Raw genomic sequence first — 23,175 nt, forward strand, 5'->3', positions numbered from 1 at the left:
TATATTAATAATGTCTGTCTTCCCCTCTAGACTGTAAGCTTGTTGTGGGCAGGGATCGTATCTGTTATTTTGTACTTTCCCAAGGGTTAGTTCAATGGTCTGCACACAGTAAGTGCTCAATAAATGCAACTGATTGGCCACCTCCGGTAGAGCTGTGATGGGCTAGTATCCACAGCGGTGGCTGGCCCCTGCCCTCAGCCATCCCTGGGGGGCAATTCGCTCCAAGGAAGCAGGTGCCATGGCTTCCTGCACTGGGTTCTCTCTTCATTTAAAGTTAGCTCTTGGAATTTGCCTCACAGGGTCAGTTTCTTCTTGAGGATTTTCTCTATTGGGTAGCGGTTCTGAGGGGCGAAAATCCTTAAAAATGAACTTTAAGAAACAAGCCAGGAAAGTGAGAGGAGCTCCCCGACCCCATCACCCCAAGTTGTCGGTGAGGGTGGTGGCTGTGCCCAGGTGCAGTGTGGTCTAGTGGAAAGAGCACGGCCTGGGAGTCAGAGGACCTGGGTTCTAATCCCAGCTCTATGTCCTTGAGTGAAGCACTTCACTTCTCTGTGCCTCAGTTACTGGGGATTAAGACTGTGAGCCCCATGAGGGACCTGGACTGGATCCAACCTGATCGGTTTGTATCTATTCCCCACTTTGTTCAGTGCCTGGAACGTAGTAAGTGCTTCACCATTAAGAAAAACAAAATAAAAAAAGATCAGCCATGTAAAATTAATCTGTGACAAACACCTAAAAGTCCCAAGCCCTGGATGGGGACACCCAATTCTTCTCAGGGGGCACCTGGAAGCTTCCTTTGTTTCCCCCCAGACTGTAAGCTCACTGGGGGCAGGGAACGTGCCTCTCTCTCCGACTCTGTTATATTGTACTCTCTCAAGTCCTTAGTACAGCTCTCCACCCAAGGTGAGCGTTCAATAAATACCACTGATTGATTCCAAAGGTAGTGCCAATTCGACGGATCACCAGGACCTCTCCCACTTAGCAAGCAGGGGTGCAAAGACAAGAGTGACAGAGTTTACACGGAACAGGGTGGGAAAGAGTGGTGTCTGACGTGTGCAGCTAGACAATTGGCAACTCTGAACCTTTCAGGCAGAGTCAAACTTGCGGGGGGAGGCTGGGGGAGGAGGGAGGAGAGCTAGAGAGAGAGGGAGAGAGGGAGAGAAGAGACTGTGTGTGTGTGTTTGCGTGTATGTACACACGCTCTATTGTGTGCTCTGGCGGAACTCCAGGACCTCATGGGACTGGTCCTTACCCACACACGACAGAGAAATGAGCTCAGCAAACCTGCCAAAGTTTTCACTTGCCATTGTTGGATTTTTTTTTTTTTTTTTTACAAAAAAAGATAGAACACTGATCGGGATGGTCCATTGGCCTGACCCAGCAGTGGTTTTGTTTATGGCCTTATTTTCTTCATTCTCCTTGGTGAGAGATTTCTCCAGGGATGAGTATGAAGTTCTGCCCTGTTATTAAGAGGAATGTGGTATTTCACATGCTGAATGCATTGTGGTTGTCTATGGGAGCACAGGGAGGGTTTCCTGGACTCAAAGCAGCGAGAGTTCAGGGGCAGGAGGAGGAGAAATGAGCGAGGAAGAAGCTGGTAAGGAAAGGAGATAGGAGTGAGAGAGAAATAGAAAGGAGAAAGAATATGAATGAGGGCAACTTCACCTCCACAGGGTTTTGCTGTTTTCAATTAGTGTTTACTTTCTAATGTAACCTTTAATTTCCAGTGTAACCTGTGGAGGGCAGTTAGGGCTGGCTATGCTTTCTGAGTTCACCCAAGCTACGTTACCCAAGCTGCTTTGATCTGTGTCCTCTCCAGGAAATAATTTGTAAGTGAAAGTAAGTTCTTGCATTTGAAACCAGTGGTAATAGCAGAAACTTCTGCTGTCTTAGAGTAAGCTCTTGGAGAAGGACCGTGGCCTAGCGGAAAGAGCACAGGCCTGGGAGTCAGAGGACCTGCGTTCTAATCGCGGATTCACCAGTTGTGTGAACTTGGACGAATCACTTAACATCTAGAAAATGGGGATTCAAATCCTCCTACTTAGACTGTGAGCCCCATGGGGGATCTGATTGTCTTGTATCTACCCCAGTGCTTACTACAGTGCTTGACACACAGTAAGTGCTTAACAAGAACCACAATCATCATTATTAGTAGTAGTAAGGTCTTCTTAAACTCTTTAGAAATACCTCCCCATGCACCGCCCGCCCCCCCAGAGTACTTATACTCCTCTGAGTCATTTAGTTATTCAAGTGCCTAGAAGAGTGCAGTGTACCTAGTGGAGGTCAAAAGATACTAACGCATTACTAGTTAACACACACACGTGTATTTATATATCTATGTGTCACTTCTTTATGCTGTACTTCCCAAACACCTACTACCCAGTGTACCTAGTAAGAGTTCAGTGAATATTAGCGTGATGATAATAATGATGGTATTTGTTAAGCGCTTACTATGTGCCAAGCACTCTTCTAAGCACTGGACGAAGGCACTCGGGGTGAGAGCAAGTATATTCATTCATGCGTCTGCCTATCATTACCATGTTTTTGCTCACTGGGACTCCGATGGGAACCCAAGGCATCAATGCTGCCAGCAATGATCACCTATAATGGGGTAAATGGGATAAATCATTTACAGAGACCTATCATAATAATAATATAATAATGTTGGTATTTGTTAAGCGCTTACTACGTGCAGAGCACTGTTCTAAGCACTGGGGTAGGTACAGGGTAATCAGGTTGTCCCACGTTAGGCTCACAGTTAATCCCCATTTTACAGATGAGGTCACTGAGGCACAGAGAAGTTAAGTGACTTGCCCACAGTCATACAGCTGACAAGTGGCAGAGCTGGGATTCGAACCCATGACCTCTGACTCCCAAGCCCGGGCTCTTTCCACTGAGCCACGCTGCTTCTTTTCTCTATGTCATGGGTCATTACAAAGACCCATAGGTGCCTCTCCCTAAGCAGCCACAAAAACTCACCAAGTAGTGTCTATTTTGCTCTGGCCTTAAGGATTCCACCCAGAGGCAGGATGGGAAAATCCCAGCTTCTTGGCCACAAACATCTATCCCCAGCGGAGTGCTTGGAACCTAATCCTTTAGGCTTTGTGTTTTGGCTTGCCTTGTGACCCATTTGATTATCTTGTAGCTTCCCCAGTGCCCAGCACATAGGAAGTTCTTAACAAATACCATAGTCATTATTATAATCCCCCCTTCTCCTGCCTGACTCACTCTGTCTGACCCGCTTCTGGAACAGAAGCAGCGTGGCTTAGTGGTCAGAGCATGGGCTTGGGAGTCAGAGGCTGTGGGTTCTAACCCTGGCTCCGCCACTAGTCTGCTGTGACCCCGGGCAAGCCACTTAACTTCTTTGTGCCTCAGTTACCTCATCTGTAAAATGGGGATTAAGACTGAGCCCCACATGGTTCAACCTGATTGCCTTGTATCTACCCCAGAACCTAGAACAGTGCTTGGCATATAGTAAGTGCTTAACAAATACCATTACTGTTATTAACAGGCTCCTTTACAAACTACTGGCTAATGAAGTGATAACAGTCTAAGGACTTTCCTGAAGGGACCTTCGTGGTTTTCCAGAAAATGGTCGTTAGCAAGAATTCCCCAAAGGGAAAACTTTTCATTCATTCATTCAATAGTATTTATTGAGCATTTACTATGTGCAGAGCACTGTACTAAGCGCTTGGAATGTACAATTCGGCAACAGAGACAATCCCTGCCCAGTGATGGGCTTACAGTCTAATCGGGGGAGAAAGACAAAAACAATAGCAATAAATAGAATCAAGGGGATGTACACCGCATTAACAAAATGAATAGGGTAATAAAAATATATACAAATGAGCAGATGTACACAAATGAGCTTCATTCAATCGTATTTATTGAGCACTTACTATGGACAGAGCACTGAACTAAGCACTTAGTCCAACTACAAAACAAACCGCCTGGTAGCCTCAGCTCCCCACAATCTTCCTTTTTCTTGCTTGCCAGTAACCTTGTGGGTTAGCAAAAAGAAGGGCAAGAAAAAGGTTACTGGCAAGGCTGACAGTAGGTGGGGGTTGGAGGGTGGGGGTGAGGAGGGCACACGACCCAAAGACAAGATCTTCCACAAGAGTTAATCAGTTTTTAAGTGGAATTAAATCAGAGGTGGGGCTGAATGGAATCAGGGTTGAAAACTCCTAACCAGGATTCAGGTGTCTGTGTTCCCAGTCTGAGCTCATATTTGCCCACTCTGGAGAAATTAGAAAACTATACTGTGATCTCCCCATCTCCCTCCCTCTGAACTGTGATTCATGTCTGCCAAACATACCTTTAAAGGAGCTCAGAGACTGAATGCAGAGGGAAAATTCTCTGTACCAGTCCTACCAGATCATCCCCGAGGGAAACAGCAAAAAGTGGTCTTAAAAGGAAAATCGATTTGAACGAAAGGCGGAGCTGTATTATAAAGGGATAGTGGGCAATCCTAATGCCAATTCGTTTGGGTCAGGCACATAAGCCCAGTTCTTTGCCAACCTATTAAAGAACATTTTCACCTGGGGTTTTCAGCCCAGATAGAATGGAAGAATGAGAGGAAGTCAGAATTACAGTTTTACCTTTAACCTTTCCATTCCACACCTTGTCATTCATATCACTATCTAGAAAAAGAAATTCTTCCGTGTTTATCGCAACAGCCCCTCTCCTCCCCCGTCATAATCTACCATCTCTGCCTCCCACTGATATTTTCACGAGGATCAAATCAGGTGGGCACCAAACTGTCCACTTAAGGGATGACTTACCTTACAGGAGCCTGGATTGAGCCTTGGAGATTTTCATTCTCTCGACTCCGGGGCTGGACAGAGAGAGGCCAGCCTACGACGGGCCTGTCTGGGGCAGGCTCGGGGCCTCAGGACAAGTGGGAGAGCGGTAACCCTCGGCCCCAGCGACCAGAAGGAGAGGGGCAGCAATTAAAATGAGAAAGACAGGCCTAGGTGTCTCACCCTGCTGAGGCACCTCCGCACTGAACTTCTAGCCCAACAACCACCCTGATCAGCCAAGCACAAAAGGCAGTTCAAATTACTGCCCTCCTACCAGCCAATCGCCAGAGGGATTGACTGACAGCCCCAGAAACCGGGAGCTAAGGAGAGGCAATTGGAGGGAAAGCTCAGAAGAGGCATCTCCAGGGAACTGTGCAGCTCAAATCCTTCCAGGGTCCATCTATGGGCAGAGGGGCTCTTGGCATGGTGCTAGCCATTCCTTACTGAATCCCCAGCACAGCCATTTGCTCTGCAACACCTCGGACTCTCACAGTGCAGCAGTTAAGAGGAAAGTAAGCAAAGGGACATGGAAAGAGAGAAATGACACGACGTCCCAGCCCTGAGCTCCCTGGATTTCCTTCCAATTAAATTCCAATCCTACTCCTTTGGGAGACAATTCTTGCCACAATTTAGGATTGTAGCTTTCTTTTTAAATAAACGTGAGAAAGTGATATTCAGGCATCTCTGTGGGGTATGGAGTACCTCAGACTTAACCGGGAGGAAATTGTTTTTCATCTGCCAGTACTCAATTGGGTAACTCAGGGATGGAAAAGTTGAAAAATACATCAAACCAGAAACTCAATGCAAACACCAACTAAAATTCACCTTGCAAAGCTTAGCACTGTATGTACTCTCCCAAGCACTTAGTACAGTAAGTGCTCAGTAAACACCATTGACTGATTAATAATGAATACCCAAAATCATTACTTGATTAATGATGGAATTATTATGTACTTACTCTGTTCCAATCACTGTGCTAAGAGCTGGGGTAGAAATACTCAATCACATCTGTATAGCTCCTACCCCACTCAAGTTTCAAAGTCTAAGAGGGAGGGGAAAAAAAGGTATTTTGTCTCCCTTCTAAAGAGGTGAAGTGACTTGCAATCTCCCACAGCTGGATAGAGAAGTATTGCCCCTGGCTGTGGGGATTAATGCAGCAACAGCTGCCTGGAGACAAAACAGGTGAAGAAAATGGAGCAGAGATGGTATGGAAGCTTCTAGTGTCTGTATGTATTTTCAGTAGATCAGAGCTGCCACAGATCATCTGTGATCCCTTTTGCCAGATGGCAAAGGTAAATTATATTAATGTGATGGAGTCTTCTGAGGCCCATTATGGGCAGGAAATGTGTCAACTAATTCTGTTGTATGCTACGTGCTCTGCACGTAGTAAGTGCTCAAAACATACCACTGATTGACTGAAAGGTGTAACAGATGAACCTCCATTCAGAGGCTTCAAGACTGAAGCACTCAAGCCCACTCTACTTTACCTCACCGCTTTCCTACTATAACCCAATCCACTCATTTCGCTCCTCTAATGTCAACCCACTCACTGTACCTCAGTCTTGTCTTCCCCGTTGCCGACTTCCCACTCACTTCCTGCCTCTGGCCTAGAACTCCCTCCCGCTTTCATACCTGTCAGAGGATCACTCTTTCCATCTTCAAAGCCTTATTACAATCACTTCTCCTTCAAGAGGCCTTCCCTGATTAAGCCCTCATTTCCTCTCCTCCCATTCTCTTCTGCATCAGGTTTGCGCTTGGATTTGTATCCTTTATTCACCCCTCCCTCAGCCCCAAAGCACTTCAGTCTATATCCATAACTTTTTTGTTTTATATTGTCTGCCTCCCTCTCTAGACCAAGTCATCCCGAGATGTGTGACTGTGGGCAAGTCACTTAACTCTTCTGTGCCTCAGTTACCTCATCTGTAAAATGGGGATTAAAAAGCTGTGAGCCCCACGTGGGACAACCTGATCACCCTGTATCTACCTCAGCGCTTAGAACAGTGCTCTGCACATAGTAAGCGCTTAAACACCAACATTATTATTATGAGCAGGGAGCGTGTCTACCAACTCTTATAGTGTACTCTCCCTAGTGCTTAGTACAGTGTTCTGTGCTCAGTATGTACTCAGTAAATGATTAACTTAGAACCCACACAAAGCAGATGATTATAGCGATAGGGGTTTGCATAGCACTGCTCACCTTCTCTCATACCTGCCAGTCCTTTTCAATCAGTCAGCTAATTGCATTTAGAGAGTGCTTACTGTGTACAGAACATTGTACTCAGTGCCAGGGAGAGTACAATAAAACAATAAACAGACCTCTTCCTTGCCCACAAAGAGCTTACAGTGTAGATGGGGGGACAGACTTTAATATAAATAAATTACAGATATGTTCCTACTGCGAATTAGAGGGCACCATCTGGGTCGGTGGCCCTTGCTTGCAGTAGCCATCACCACATCTGGCCACACCCTCTAAGCCCTCGGCCACTCATCCCACTCCATCCCCACACACCACTTATGCACATATCTTTAAACTCAATTACTTCCCCCTAAATGTAATTCAATAATAAGAATAATTGTGGTATTTGTTAAGTGCTTACTAGAGGCCAAACACTGAACTATGTGCTGGGGTAGATACAAGACAATTACGTCCCACATGGAGCTCACAGAATAAGTAGGAGTGAGAACAGGTGTTGAATCCCCACTTTGCAGAGGAAGGAACTGAGGCACAGAGAAGTGAAGTGACTTCTCCAAGGTCACGCAGGAGGTAAGTGGCAGAGTGGGGATTAGAACCCAGGTCCTCTGACTCTCAAGGCCATGCTCTATCGCTAGGTCCATGCTGCCTATATTCCCACTAAATTGTATGTTCCTTGAGTATAGGGATCATGGCTAATAGTTCTATTGTACTCTCCCAAAGGCTTAATACCATGCTCTGCACATAGTAAGCACTCAAATACCACTGATGAAAGGGCCGATGACAAGTAGAGAAGCAGCGTGGCTCAGTGGAAAGAGCCTGGGCTTGGGAGTCAGAGGTCATGGGTTCGAATCCCGGCTCTGCCACTTGTCAGCTGGGTGACTGTGGGCAAGTCACTTCACTTCTCTGTGGCTCAGTTACCTCATCTGTAAAATGGGGATTAAGACTGTGAGCCCCACGTGGGACAACCTGATTCCCTTGTGTCTACCCCAGCGCTTAGAACAGTGCTCTGCACATAGTAAGTGCTTAACAAATACCAACATCATCATCATTTCCTGTGCCTCAGTTCCCTCATCTGTAAAATGGGGATGAAGACTGTGAGCCTCACATGGGACAACCTCATTCCCCTGTATCTACCCCAGTGCTTAGAACAGTGCTCTGCACATAGTAAGCGCTTAACAAATACCAACATTATTAAGTGCTTAATAATAATAATGATGATAATAAAGGTGTTTGTTAAGTGCTTACTATGTGCCAAGCACTGTCCTAAACACTGGGGAAATACAAGGTTATCAGGTTGTCCCAGGTGGGGCTCACAGTCTTAATCCTCATTTTACAGATAAGGTAACTGAGGCACAGAGAAGTTAAGTGACTTGCCCAAAGTCACACAGCTGACAGGTGGCAGAGTGACGATTAGAACCCACGACCTCTGACTCCCAAGCCCGGGCTCTTTCCACTAAGCCACACTACTTCTCTTAGTATTGATTGACTGATAAAAAGTTTCTGATGCTGTGTCATAGTACCATAATTCAGCAGGTGGTTGTATAGGTAGTCAGCGTGGTCTTCGCCACTGATATAAGCCGGCTACTTCTCGGGATTCCTGCTGACCCTTGGTGCAATTTTGTATGCTCTCTGGTCAAAGACCATCCCCACTGATAACAGAGGCTCAGGAGGCGTCCATACTTTCAAAGCGGAACAAGGACCCAGGTGTCCTGATTCCCAGAATTGTGCTCTATCCACCAGACCAATAGCAAAGCTTGGAAGTGTCTATGTACACGAACACTGTGTACACACACATATGCCCATATACATACAGTTGTGGGCAGGGAATATGTCTCTTTATTGTTGTATGGTACTCTCCCAAGTGCTAAGTACAGTGCTTTGCACACAGTAAGTGCTCAATAAAGCACTTGAATACATGCATGCAAATACATATATATATACGCAAATACATGTGCCCACATATGTCTATATATGTCTTGAGAAGCATGTCACATATGTCTTGAGAAGCAGCGTGGCTCAGTGGAAAGAGCCCGGGCTTGGCAGTCAGAGGTCATGGGTTCGAATCCCGGCTCTGCCACTTGTCAGCTGTGTGGCTGTGGGCAAGTCACTTCACTTCTCTGTGGCTCAGTTACCTCATCTGGAAAATGGGGATTAAGATTGTGAGCTTCACGTGGGACAACCTGATTACCCTGTATCTACCCCAGCTCTTAGAGCAGTGCTCTGCACATAGTAAGCGCTTAACAAATACCAACATTATTATTATACAGATACACGTATGCAAATACCCATGCATACACATATACCCATAACCACGTACATTTTTTATTTGGGAGGGGGAAGGAAAAATTACCAGAGAAAGCCCCCAGAATGTCAAAACAGCTTGGGGTGAAAACTATGTTAAAATAGCAATGAGAATAATTCTGTCAGGGTTGAATTCTAATCGAATCCCCCATGAGCTCAAGGAATTCCATTAGTAAGAACAGCCACTCCCGAGCCCAAATGGGAGAACTGGTTTTATTTCGGGACCATTTTAACATCAGCTAGAAATGCTGCCCCTATGGAATGTCCCATCAGAATTTGGGGGCTATTTATATTTCCACAATGTGGGAATCCAGGAAAAGCTAGGAGAGACAGATGGGCTTCCTTTGGGGGAAGAGAGAATCCACAGGTGGATTTTTTTTTTTGGAGTAAGCACTTACTGTGCACCAGGCACCGTACTAAGTTCTGAGATGGATACAAGTAAATTGGGTTGGACACGGTCCCTTGTCCCACATGGAGCTCACAGTCTCAATCACCATTTTATAAATGAGGTAACTGAGGCACAGAGAAGTGAAGTCACTTGCCCACGGTCACAAAGCAGAAAAGTGGTGGAGCCGGGATAACAACCCTCAACCTTCTGACTCCCAGGCCCGGGCTCTATCCACTGTGCCACGCTGTTTCTCCGGTGGATGTGGATGATTGGAGCTGGGTGGGATCAGAGGAACTGCTGCATTATTCCGCCACTTCTGGAACACTCTGGGTGGAGCTCTTGGCCTCAAGACCCTGGCCCAGGGAGGGCACCGGAGTGGGTGAGAAAAGTGGCAGTAGGGATGGTCAGCAGCGGGCAGTACAACAGGCTAAAACTGCCACCTCTCCCTCCCGAGACAGCACCAACCCAAGGACCGTCCCTCCTGCTGCCACGGACACCGTTCCGGAGAGGACTGATGTCACCAGTCATTAGACATGAGAAGCAGCGTGGCTCAATGGATAGAGCCCGGGTCTAAGAGTCAGAAGGACCTGGGTTCTAATCCTGGCTCTGACACGTGGCTAACTGTATGATCTTGGGCAAGTCACTTAACTTCTCTGGGCTTCAGTTACCTCATCTATAAAATGGGGATTAATAATACTGATGGTATTTGTTAAGCGCTTACTATGACCTCTAAGCTCTGGAAGAGTGGGAGCCCCATGTGGGACAGGGATTGTCTAACCTGATCACCTTGTATCTATCCCAGCATTTAAAACTGCGCTTGGCACGTAGTAAGTGCTCAACGAATACCACGATTATTATTATTATCAGATCACTCAGGCAAGCTGGTTTTGAGACCATTGGCTTTTGGCATTTGATTATGGTGGTTTTACCTCAAAAGGATGGTGAAGTTTGGTTTTTTTTTGGAATGAGAGCTGCATCTCCTCCCATGAGCACTCCTGGAAAGCCAAGAGTTCAACAGCTTCCCCCAGTGAGGTGGCCCAATGCCGTCCATTTTGGACGTGTCAGATTTCACACCCTCCTGCTGGCGACAGCTAGGATTCCAGTGCCCGAGTGCGGAGTGACAGACGGTCAAGCTTGGCACTTGATGAACACACCCAACCATCCTCAGCCATATCTTCTTACTAGCAGCGCCACATTCATCCGTCTGAAGAGGCCACGTCACTGAAACGCTTCCTATTCACTTCGGCCTAGCAGCTGTCTACGTGGCCCAGCTCCATACAACTTCGGTCTCATTTCCAGCTGTCCCAGGATTCCTCACTGCCCTGAGAACGCACTGAACGAGAGACTGGTTCCGTTAGAAAAATCAATCATATTTAATGAGCGTTTACTGTGTACAGAACACTGTACTAAGCACTTGGGAGAGTTCAACATAACATTTGGTAGACACAGTCCCTGCTCACAGTGTGATCTTGCTGTGGGCAGGGAATATGTTGTTGTTGTACTGTACTCTCCCAAGCACTTTGCATACAGTCAGTGCTCAGTAATTTCAATAAATAAGATTGAATGAATGAATGTTGTACGGTACTTTCCCAAGTGCTTAGTAGAGTGCTTTGCACACAATAAGTGCTCAATAAATATGAATAATAATATTAATAATTACGGTATTTGTTAAGCGCTTACTATGTAACAAGCACTATTCTAAGCGCTGGTGTAGACACAGGGTAATCAGGTTGTCCATGTGGGGCTCACACTTTTAATCCCCATTTTATAGATGAGGTAACTGAGGTACAGAGAAGTTAAGTGACTTGCCCAAAATCACACAGGAGACAAGTGGCGGAGTTGGAATTAGAACCCATGACCTCTGACTCCCTCACAGTCTGGTTGAGGGAGACAGACATTAATATAAATAAATTACAGATATGTACATAAGTGCTGTGAGGCTGAAGGTGGGGTTCATACCAAGTGCCCAAAAAGTTGATTGATTGGCCTAGTGGAAACAGAACAGGCCTGGGAGGCAGAAGACCTGGGTTCTAATTCTGACTCTGCACATTCATTCAATCATATTTATTGGGTCCTTACCGTGTGCGGAGCATAGTATCAATTGCTTGGGAGAGTACAATACGACAATCAAAAGATATATTCCCTGCCCACAACGAGCTGACAATCTACTGTGTGACTTTGGACAAGTCACTTAATTTCCCTGTGCTTATTTCCTTCTCTTTGAAAGGGGTTTTAAGCACCTCTTCTCCCTTCTACTTAGACTGTAAGCCTCTTGTGGGACAGGGACTGGATCCAACCTGATTATCTCCTATCTACTCCAGTACTAAGTACAGTGCTTGGCACATAATAAGCACTTACCATATGCCACAAGTATTGTTTATAACGTGTAAGTGAATGGGAAAAGAACTCCATGATACAACCTTATACAGTGCAACCACATTTAATAACAATAATGATGGCATTTGTTAAGCGCTTACTATGTGCCGAGCAATGTTCTAAGCGCTGGGATAGATATAAGGTTATCAGGTTGTCCCACGTGGGGCTCACAGTCCTCATCCCCATTTGCAGATGGGGTAACAGGCACAGAGAAGTGAAGTGACTTGCCCAAAGTCACACAGCTGACAAGTAGCGGAGCCAGGATTAAAACCCACAACCCGTAGTCTGGTTACATTGTGTCATAGCACTATATTGTAATAGAGACTTCTCCTTTAACAGATTACAGTCCAGAGGACAGAGCTTGATTTCTAGTGAGTTTTCAGATCATCTCTCCTCTGGCTCCACACCAACTGTGGGAGGGCAGAAGAGATCATATTATGTTATAACAAATTGGGAGTGATGCATCAGTGGACAACCTGTAGACGAAGCCAGGGAATCCTTCGTTTATAGGATAATAGATCTCTCCTGATGTTGCTACTGTTCTTACTGGTTGACTGGTTCGGGGGAAAAAAAACTCCCGACTCCAATCCTTTGTGCAAAGTAACAGAAGTAAACATTGTTTCCCCATTCCGTTTTTAAAAATCAATTCTTCTCCTTTGTCCTTGACTTTGAAATTGTTCACTGGGTGGTTATTTTTATATTGCCTATATCTAGTTGCCCACAGCACACTGAGAAAGCCCTCTAAGGCGGTCATCTTTCATTCATTCAATCGTATTTATTGAGCGCTCACTGTGTGTATTAATCACTTCAGTAAGTAAGCTCTCCTTCCCCATCACTGGCCTCTTTTTGCTGGGTCGTTATGGAAGTTTATGAATTTATATCTCTGAGGCACAGAGAAATTCAGTGACTTTCCCAAAGTCATACAGAACTCAGGATTAGAACTCAGGTCCTCTGACTGCTAAGCCCCCACTTTTTCTACTTAGACAGTTTAGGCCTGAAAATGCCCTGGCAGTTTTAGACCCCAAAAAACTCTTTCGCCTGAAATTTCCAGATTAGTCAACCAAACTCTTTTTGAGAGTCTGCAATGTAGTGCCAATTAGTTGGTGTCAGTCCAGCTTTTAGAGTCTGAAGCACCTTGGCCTAGATGTCGGAGGTGGACGCTGAAATAGAAACTAGGACCATGAGGCCCACACTGCCTTAAAGTGATGCTGGAAGAAGCTGATGAGGTATTATCTGAAAAGGACTTGGGAACGTTTTAGGAGACAGTACAGTAGGACTAAGCATTGCAATTGCACATTACCAGCCCCTTGGATGCCGGGTGGGAAATAGAGAAGCAGTATGGTCTAGTGAATAGAGCCCGGTTCTGGGAGTCAGAAGTACCTGGGCTCTAATCTTGGCTCCGTCACCTGTCTGCTGTGAATAATAATGTTGGTATTTGTTAAGCGCTTACTACGTGTAGAGCACTGTTCTAAGCGCTGGGATAGACAGAGCGGAATCAGGTTGTCCCAGGTGGGGCTCACAGTCTTAATCCTCATTTTACAGATGAGGTAACTGAGGCACAGACAAGTGAAATGACTTGCCCACAGTCACACGGCTGACAAGTGGCAGAGCCGGGAGTCGAACCCATGACCTCTGACTCCGAAGCCCAGGCTCTTTCCACTAGGGAAGTCACTTCACTATGCCTCAGTTACTTCATCTGTAAAATGGAGATTAAGACTGTTGTGTAGTACTTTCCCAAGTGCTTAGTACAGTGCTCTGCACACAGTAAGCATTCAGTAAATACGATTTACTGTCTGTGCAGAGCACAGTACCAAGCACTGGGGACAGTATATAGTACATAGATTGGGTCCAACCTGTTTAGCTTGTATATTCCCCAGCGTTTAGTACAGTGCCAGGCACATAAGTAAGTGCTTAACGAATACCATAAAAAAAAGACCCTGAATAATCCAGGGTTTTTAGCAAGCCTGTCCCACAGCCTAATGCAGGATACAATTATCAATTAAAAGCAGAATGTGCTTTAATTGGATGATTACTTTCCTATAAAAGCATCAGAGAGGTCCATGACTTCAGATAACTTCTAACTTAAAGCACTCATTAGTCATATTTTCAGCTCATTATTGGTTATTGACCTTAGCTTTCTGATCTCCCCTTGTCATTCTCCTTTCAGTTTTTTTTTTTTTTTACTTTAATGGTATTTGTTCAGGGCTTACTATGTATCAAGCACAGTTCTGAGTGCTGGAGTAAATACAGGTTAATCGGCAGGATATAGTACCTGTCCCACATGAAACTCACAATCAAGTAGGAGTGAGAACAGGTTTTGAGTTCCTATTTTGAAGTTGAGGTAACTGAGGCCCAGAGAAGTTAAGAGGCTTGCTCCAGGTCACACACTTCTTCAATTCCCTGAAGAAATGAAAAACAGAGACCACCAGAAAATTTGGGATTTAAAGTTAGCGCCTAGTAATTATCCAGTCCTGGACAGCCCTGAATGAACGTCCCTTCATCATATGGAGTGAAAGAAACAGAAAGAGAGATAGAATCTATCAGTCAATCGTATTTATTGAGCACTTACTCTGTGCCCTCTAGACTGTAAATTCATTGTGGGCAGGGAATGTGTCTGTTATACTGTTGTGTGGTACTTTCCCAAGTGCTTAGTACAGTGCTCCGCACACAGTAAGCATTCAGTAAATACGATTGACTCTCTGTGCAGAGCACAGTACCAAGTACTTGGGACAGTACAATATAACAAATTTGGTAGACACGGTCCCTGACCTCAAAGCGCTCACAGTTTCCGGGGGGACAGACATTAAAATAAATTATAGATCTGTACAATAGTGTTGTGGGGCTGAGGGTGGAGTGAATAAAAGGACACAAATCCAAGTGCAAGGATGACATAGAAGGGAGAGAGGAAATAGAGGAAATGAGGGTTTAGTTGGGGTTGGCCCCTTGGAGAGATGTGATTTTAATAGTAATTAAGAGATGCTCAGGCCGGCCCAGTAATCCTAAAGAATATCCCATAATACACACACTCAAAGCAACCTCTCAAGGGAACTAAGTTCCTGGGTCAGTTTGGTATCGGCGCAGAAGTGGACGCTGATGCTGATGGGCACTTTTGCCATTCCTGTGTTTGACTCGGTGTACCTCAAAAATGATCTTGAAGAAGGGGGAGTGTCCCCCAACGTTTCACAGGAAGACACCACCACAGAGCTCTCATCCTAAAGCCGCAGAAAAAACCTGCATGTGGGGATATTCATCCCCAAAAGGAGACACTGGCTAGCAATTAGCTAGATGCTCATTTAGCACTCCAAACCTCCGCACTGCTTCTTGATTTACGCTGGCAGGGAAAAGATTATCATTCATTGTCTTTAGCTCTGCTCACCTCGCATCTAGAGAAGCAGCATGGCATGGTGGATAGAGCAAGGACCTGAGAGTCAGAAGGTCATGGGTTCTAATCCCAGCTCTGCCACTTGTCTGCTGTGTGAATTTGGGCAAGTCACTTCACTTCTTTGGGTCTCAGTTACTTCATCTGTAAAATGGGGATTGAGACCGTGAGTCCCACGTGGGGCAGGAACCGTGTCCAACCCGATTTGCTTGTATCCACCCCAGCAATTAGTACAGTGCTTGGCACATAGTAAGTGCTTAACAAATACCACAATTATTATTTTCTGCATCCCAAGTGCTCAGAGCACTGTGCTTCCTAAAGCAGGCGCTCGATAAATATTATTGTTCGGTTGACTTAGTATCAGAAGATGGGAGGCTGCGTGAATCGCAGCAAAGTGGGGAAACCAAAGCAAGCCATCAGTCTTCTGGCAAAGGCAGTAGGGAGCACTAGACAAGGGAGTCACGAGCATCAGGCTTACTCGTTAGCTCCTTGGACAATCAAGCTGCCATTTTAAGAGACGTAACCCCTGAGATTCTGCCAATTCACCCCCTTAGGAAGTGGAGCCAGATCAGGTCTCCCGGCACTCATCAGTTAATCACATCAAATTCAAATTCTCCCAGATATAAAGTTGAGCCTCCCTGGCGCCTCTTCTGCACCCCCAGGGTTCATAAAGAGCCTTTCCCCTCACCTCACCCACTCTAGCAGGTTCCCAGGCTGGAGTTGAAAGATAGATGGGCTGGAATCTACTAAATTTGCTGGATGTAAGTGAATAACATTTCAGAAAAGGAAAACAAGACCCATAGCACAGATCTACCTCTTACTGGGTCTCCCTGTCATCAGGTACACCGTGACTATGGCATGGATGGTGATGGAAAACCAGGATGATGGAGGGCTCTGGCTCCTGAGGCTTCAGGACCAAGAATGGAAAGCCCGGGAAAGGCTGATTGAAATTTTAAATCTATCTGCAGGGCTGAAGCAAGGCGCCCTTATTCTAAGAGAAAACCTAGTTTGCTCAGAAGGCAGAATAGACAGTTTCCTGTAAGGGTTAGGGCAATTTGAGGGCTGACTTTCAACTCTGATCTTTGTTACTCTGCCTCATGCCAAGCCCCTTATTTTATTATAGCAGAATGACAACACACCCACACCAAGCCCCCATATGATAGGGTGCTTTGGATGTATCAAAGAACTTCCTTGTTTCTATCGACCAAAATGAACTTCCTGGGGCTAGGAGAACGTCACTTGCTGGATAGAGTCCCATTTGGTGCCTCCAGGACTGGGGTGGAGAATAGCGAAAGGCAGGAGTAGAAATTACAGTCACTGGTTTCCCCATGGCTCCGAGGCAAGGGGTGAGTGAGGGGAGGGGAAAGGCTCTTCACAAACCCTGAGAGTGCAGAAGAGGTGCCAGGGAGGCTCAACTTTATAATCTGAGAGAATTTGAATTTGATGTGATAAATTGATGAGTGCCAGGAGACTTGATACGAGACCTCACTGCTGCGCTGCTGCTACTGCAGATCTGTGGAATGATGAATGGGGTAACTTCTCTAGAACCCTGTAGGCAGGGAATGTGTCTGATTATCGTTGTACTGGACTCTCCCAAGCCTCTCTCAGGATCTCACCTGGAGAGTTTCCAGCACTCTACCAGTCTCAGCTACGTGAGGGAGGGTCAAACGGAGGCCTGCCCATTTCACTCCTAGCTGGGGCAGTGGCTAGTGAGTGGAAGGCAATCTGCTACAAGTCAAAGCTCACCTGTGCTAGGCAGCATTCCTTGAGCATTCTCCTGCCTTTCTCCTGCCTCCCAAAGGCACCAGAAATCTTGGGATACAACTGGCACAAAGATGTCACCTTCCGTCTTTGACTCAATCCCTCCAGCTCTCCCCAAGGCACGGGATTCAACTTTAGGAATCCAAAGTGTTTCATCCTCCAGCTCAACCCGGTTATTGAATCTTCCCCTTTCACATATTGGGAAATGCAGAAACTCTACCCAAAGCCACGAGGCCAGTCCAGATCCAAAAAAGGATGAGAAATCTTGATGTTACTGTCTGCCGTGTCAACCATTTATTTCCCTCCTCCAAGTATGCTTTGTATGCTCTTTATTCTAAGACACCAGCCCTTATGGAAGACTACGCCTCGCCCTTAAAATCCCTTTTAGTTCTTTTTTTAATGATATTTGTTAAGTGCTTACTTTGTGCCAAGCACTGTACTAAGCACTGAAATAGTTACAAGCTAATCAGGATAGACAGACCCCATGTCCCACGTGGGCATGATTCTTAATCCTTATTTTAAAGATGAGGAGGTAACTGAGGTACAGACAAATTAAGTGACTTGCCCAAGGTCACACATCAGGTACATGGCAATGATGGGATTGGAATCCAAGTCCTCTGATTCCCAGGCCCCGATTCTTTGCACTAGCTCAAGTTACTCCTCAGTTCTCCTTTGGTTGAAGAAGGGTGTTTTAAATTTAGCACAGGAATATTCCAGTTCTATTTAATACATTTTTTTCCTCAGATGCTGAAATCAGAAAGCTTGTACACCATGTACTCTCCTTTGAAAATAGTGTAAATGATTGTGATCCATCATCTACAGGTTTGATACGATAAAGATCAAAGTCAGTCCCAAATCAAAATACACTTGATGCTTTTTTTTTAATGATGTTTACTATTTTTCCCCATAATCCTGTGAGGCAAGCAGGTGATAAGTGGAAATCCAGGTAATTCTGCAGATGGTAAAACAGATCCTTTATCTGCTACAGGGCCGTGTTTGCAACTGGGATGTACTCTGACCCTGCCTGTCCAGGAGAGATATCATTAATTCTTATGTCCGGGGCCCTGTCATTCTAGGCTGATTTTGAGAAAACGTCTAGGAGGCAGGTGGAAATGTCCTCATAATGCCCAGGACAGTAACGTTGGCAGGAGTAGGGGCTCCTCTCACTTCGCAGGTTCAGAGGGTGTCACTGCCACCAGACTCCTCCCAATGAAGCTTGTCAGTCAGTTATATTTATTTCGAGCTTACTGTGTATAGAGCACTGTACTAAGCGCTTGGAAGAGTACAATATAACAATAAACAGACACATTCCCTGCCCACAGTGAGATTCTCCCAAGCGCTTAGTACAGTGCTTTGCACACAGTAAGCGCTCAATAAATATGACAAAGAATGAACGAGATTAGAGATCAGAGACAGCCAATGGGGACCTCACTATAGACTGGTGTAAGTGACTCAGACTTCTCACAGAAACACCCTCGGTCTGAGCCAGCAGCAACCGCTTCGTGACCAAAAGAGTCCTCGGCAGCATAATTACCAGAACTGTCCTGATGCCACACGATTTGGGAAGCCCTGGACCACCTACTGGACACCTCAGTCTTTTGGGCACAACCAGAAATCCTTGCCAACTGGGATGTGCTGACGCCATCACAGATGGCCCCAGATAGGAGCCAGAAGAGTTCCAGCCCACTGTGGGTTGGGCAAGAGCAAAACCAATCGATCAGTGGTATTTATTGAGCTCTTACTACGTGCGGAGCCTTCCCTGCCCCTGATGAGCTTACAGTCTAAAGGGGCAGACAGACTTGAAGGGACCCAAGGGGCCAGGTACGGTTAGCCCATTGGAAATCCCAACAACGAGCATCATTTTGGGGACAGTGGTGCCCTCAGGAAAGCACCATCAGCCAAAGGAAGGGAAAATTCCAAGTCTATAAGGCAAATATTAGCCAGCCTTCCGGCACCCATCTCAACCCATCTGAAACATAAGAAGGACCTTAGCGCAGTGTTCCGCACCCAGAAAGTGCTCAATAAATATGATTGATTGATTTTGGATAGCTGACGTTTTGACCTTTGATCGTCCCTGAACTTTGAGATCAAGAGACCCAGTGCAATGGTGACTTGATAGAGTCCTTAGTTTCTGAGGTGCCCATTGTTGTAAAGTGTTGCCAAGTTGTGCTCGGGTGACTAGACTCTTGAGCTCTCCTTATATCAATAATTCCAGCACAGCTTTGCTGGCTATCAACAGTCTAACTCCTGCCATTGCAAATGTAAAACTGGGTAAACAGTAGGGCACCGATGACCATTCCTGTGTAGTGACCCTTACCAGAAAAATCTATTTTTAGAAATTGCTAGAGGCCAACAGGCTACCGCATGCTTTTTCTGTTTCTATTACCACGGCTTTTTCTGTGTGGGTGCTACAGGGCATGGTGCGGGGGGAGGACTAGAAAAATATTCAGCCCATAACCAGATGAACCAGTTCAGAGAAAGCCGGTACTGTCTTCACCTTCACCCTATGCTGAAATGTTTTAATATTTGACCATCTTGGCTTTGGTGTTTTCAAAATTGATACCCAGTTTCTCCACCCCCACTTTTTTTACTTGTATTTGCTAAGCACTTAGTATGTGCCTGGCACCGTACTAAGCACTGGGGTAGATACAACCTTATCAGGAAGGACAGAGTCTGTGTCCCACATGGGGCTCCCCATCTTAATCCCCATTTTACAGATGAGGTAACTGAGGCACAGAGAAGTGAAGTGACTTGCCCACGGTCACAGAGCAGAGAAGTGGCAGAGCTGAGATTGGAACCTAGGTCCTTCTGACTTCCAGGCCTTTGTGCTATCCACTAGGCAACTCTGCTTCTACAAGTGACAGCTGCCCATGACTCAGACTGAGAAACTTTCACTGCCCGGTGATGACATTTTCAAACGCAAACAGCCAGAATTTCTGGGTGCTTGGGAAATAGCAAATCTTTTCTCTTTCAAGCAATGGTATTTATTGAGCACCCAGTGTGTGCACAGCACTATACTAAGTGCTTCACTCAGCCTCTGCCAAGGAGAGACACTGCATGACCCTGCCACCCCCCATCACTCCTCCCTCATACAAACATCCACAATAATAAGGATAAGACTAATTTTTCTGAAAAACTGTTTAGTCTGTACATCCCTACTCAAAACCTTCCAGTAGTTGCTCATCCACCTGCACACTAAACAGAAACTCCTTACCAATGGTTTTAAGGCATTCAATCAGTTCTCTTCCTCCTACTTAACTTCACTGATCTCCTAATACAATCCAATCCACACACGCCTCTCCTGTAATGCCAGTCTACTCTCTGTACCTTGATTTTGTCTATCTCACTGTTCACCCCTTGTCCACATCCTCCCTTAGGCCTAGAACTCCCTTTCCCTTCATATCTAGTGGCCCATCACCCTTCCCATCTTCAAAACCTTCCTAAAATCATCGCTCCTCCACAAGGCCTTCCCTAAGCCCTCTTTCCCCGTATACACTCTCCCTTCTGTGTCACCTATGCACTTGTCTGTGTACCCCTTAAGCATTTTCATACTCCCACAGCCCTGCTATATTACATACATATTTTTATACTCTATTTCCCTTATCTATAATTAATTTTAATGTCTTTCTCCCACTGTAGATTGTAAGCTCCTTGTGGGCAGTGATCAAGTCTACCAACTCTATTGTACTGTAATAATAATAATTATGATGTATGTTAAGCACTTACCATGTGTCAGGGATAGTTCTAAGTGCTGGGGTAGACAAAGATACTTGGGTTGGACACAATCTCCGTCCCACATAGGGCTCACACTCTTGATCCCCATTTTACAGATGAAGGAACTGAGACACAGAGAAGTAAAGTGGTTGCCCAAGGTCACACAGCAGACAAGTGGCCGAGTCGGGATTAGAACCAATGGTTTTCTGATTCCCAGGACGGTGCTCTATCCGCTTGGCCATTGTGCTTCCCCAGGGTACTTTCCCAAGTGCTCTGTACAAAGTGTGAGCATTAAATACTACTGATTGATTGAATAATTGTGGTATTTGTTAAGCATTTCCTATGGGCCAAGCACTGTACTAAATGCTTCGGCAGATACAAGATAATCAGCTCAGACACAGTCCTCGTCCCTTACAGGGCTCACAAACTATGTAGGAGGGAGAACAGGGATTGAATTCCCATTTTACAGATGAGGAAATGGAAGCACACAGTCATCAAATGACTTCCCCAAGGTCGCCCAACCGGTAAGGGGTGGGGGTGGGATTAGAACTCGGGTGTCCCAACTCCTGAGCCCCGGCACTTTCCACTAGATCATGCTGCTTCCCATTTCTCCGGCATATCTCCCCTGCGCCTCTCGCAGACACAACCGAAACCCTCTAAAACTGCCTATTTCCCGACCAATCGCGCCAAGGACAATACTCCCCCTTATCAAGCGGGAAGCCCAGAGCAGAGGCAGAGAAAGTCATGCCCAACACTCCCCCTCTCTCCCCAGGACTACTCACCCCTCCACAGGCAAGGCGGGGGTCTCTGTGCTTGGTGTTGTCTCCACTCCCGGGTTCCTCTCTCTTAGGACCATGGCAAGGGATCCAGTGCGCCTGAGCGAGTCTCACCCAGACAGAAAGACTTGAGTTCATCCTCAAGAAGAAAAGACCTCTTCCCGATATTCCAGACGGCACAGGGAGAAGGAGTCTGATGGCTTCCGGGTGGCCGGGGCGACCTCTTCCCCACCAGAGCCCGGTGTCCCTCCCCGGAAAACACTCCCTGCTCGTGCTGAGCTTTGGGGAGTTGGGGGGTGGGGGGGAACCACCACAGGAAACACTGTTCCCCACCAGCCTGTCAAGCTCCTGCCTCTTCTCCCTCCTCACCCCCCTTTCCGATTCAGCAGGGCCGCCCGGCTTTGCGTTCTCCAGCAGCAGGTCTTCGGTTATACCTTACCCTGCCAGCCTCTCCTGTCTGGCTTAAGGACGCCTGCTTGGCACGGGAAGTGGCTCCTTCAGCATGGTTTTCCACTCTCACAAAATACCCTCCCCCGACACTCTCCCTGCCGACTAAGACCCTCTGAGAGAAAAGCTGAGTCTCCCACCGCCAAGGGCCAGCCGGTACTTCCTCTCTCCTCAGGAAAATGGGCTTTTCCCAGGTTTCGCTTCAGCCACTGTCAATGGAAGAATGCATGCCCCAGTTCACCTTGAGTTTCTAGCCAGCCCTGCTATCTCACCCGCCGGTTATTGGCGGGCAATTCCCTTCCGCTTTCTGTTTACACATCGAGTTTCATCTGGATCTAAAGGCCTACGATATGCTGTTGGATTTAGAGCTCGTTAGGAAAAGGTGATTTTTAAAATGACTTTTTCTCCTTTCAGATGAGCCACCACCAACAGAAGAGCAATTTAATAATAATAATAATAAAAAACTATGATCCTTTCTTGCTCCAACACTTTTTCAGGGATTTCAGAGAAAGAGTCCAGGAAAGGCAACTGAAATGGCAACCCCCTAGGCCTGAATAATTTTGTGAAAGCTGTAAGAAGGAAATACAGTAACTACTAACCACATTCAGGGTAATAATAATAACTAGAACTTTTGTTAAACACTTATTATGTGCCAAGAACTGTACTAAGTGCTGGAGTAGATACAAGATTTTCAGGATAGACACAGTCCTTGTCTCACATAGGACTCACTGTCCAAAGGGAAGGGAGAACTAATAATAGTAATAATAATTGTCATATCTTTTAAGCACTTACTATGTGCCAGGCACTGTACTAAGCACAAGGGTAGATAATGTTGGTATTTATTAAGCGCTTACTATGTGCAGAGCACTGTTCTAAGCGCTGGGGTAGATACAGGGTAATCAGGTTGTCTCGCATGAGGTTCACAGTCTTAATCCCCATTTTTCAGATGAGGTAACTGAGGCGAAGTGAAGTGACTTGCCCACAGTCACACAGCTGACAAGGGGCAGAGCCAGGATTCGAACCCATGACCTCTGATTCCC

At 46.0% G+C, this 23,175-nt stretch overlaps 1 protein-coding gene across 2 annotated transcripts in view; it reads right to left on the reverse strand.

The window, feature by feature from the left end:
* The window catches only part of SHROOM3 (shroom family member 3), a 122,963-nt gene extending 100,632 nt beyond the window's left edge, over nucleotides 1-22,331 (reverse strand). The window contains exon 1 of one of the 2 annotated variants that reach the window (XM_029073885.1): nucleotides 21,695-22,331. In XM_029073885.1, coding sequence (XP_028929718.1) covers nucleotides 21,695-21,768 — 74 coding nt within the window. In that variant the 5' untranslated portion in view covers nucleotides 21,769-22,331. Of the gene's footprint in view, nucleotides 1-4,781; nucleotides 4,986-21,694 lie in introns of those variants that run through there. The other variant, XM_029073886.2, reaches the window with a different exon arrangement.
* Between the last annotated feature and the right edge of the window lie 844 nt (nucleotides 22,332-23,175).

The sequence above is a fragment of the Ornithorhynchus anatinus genome, chromosome 10 (genome assembly GCF_004115215.2).
Source record: "Ornithorhynchus anatinus isolate Pmale09 chromosome 10, mOrnAna1.pri.v4, whole genome shotgun sequence".
In the NCBI taxonomy this organism is placed as follows: Eukaryota; Metazoa; Chordata; class Mammalia; order Monotremata; family Ornithorhynchidae; genus Ornithorhynchus; species Ornithorhynchus anatinus.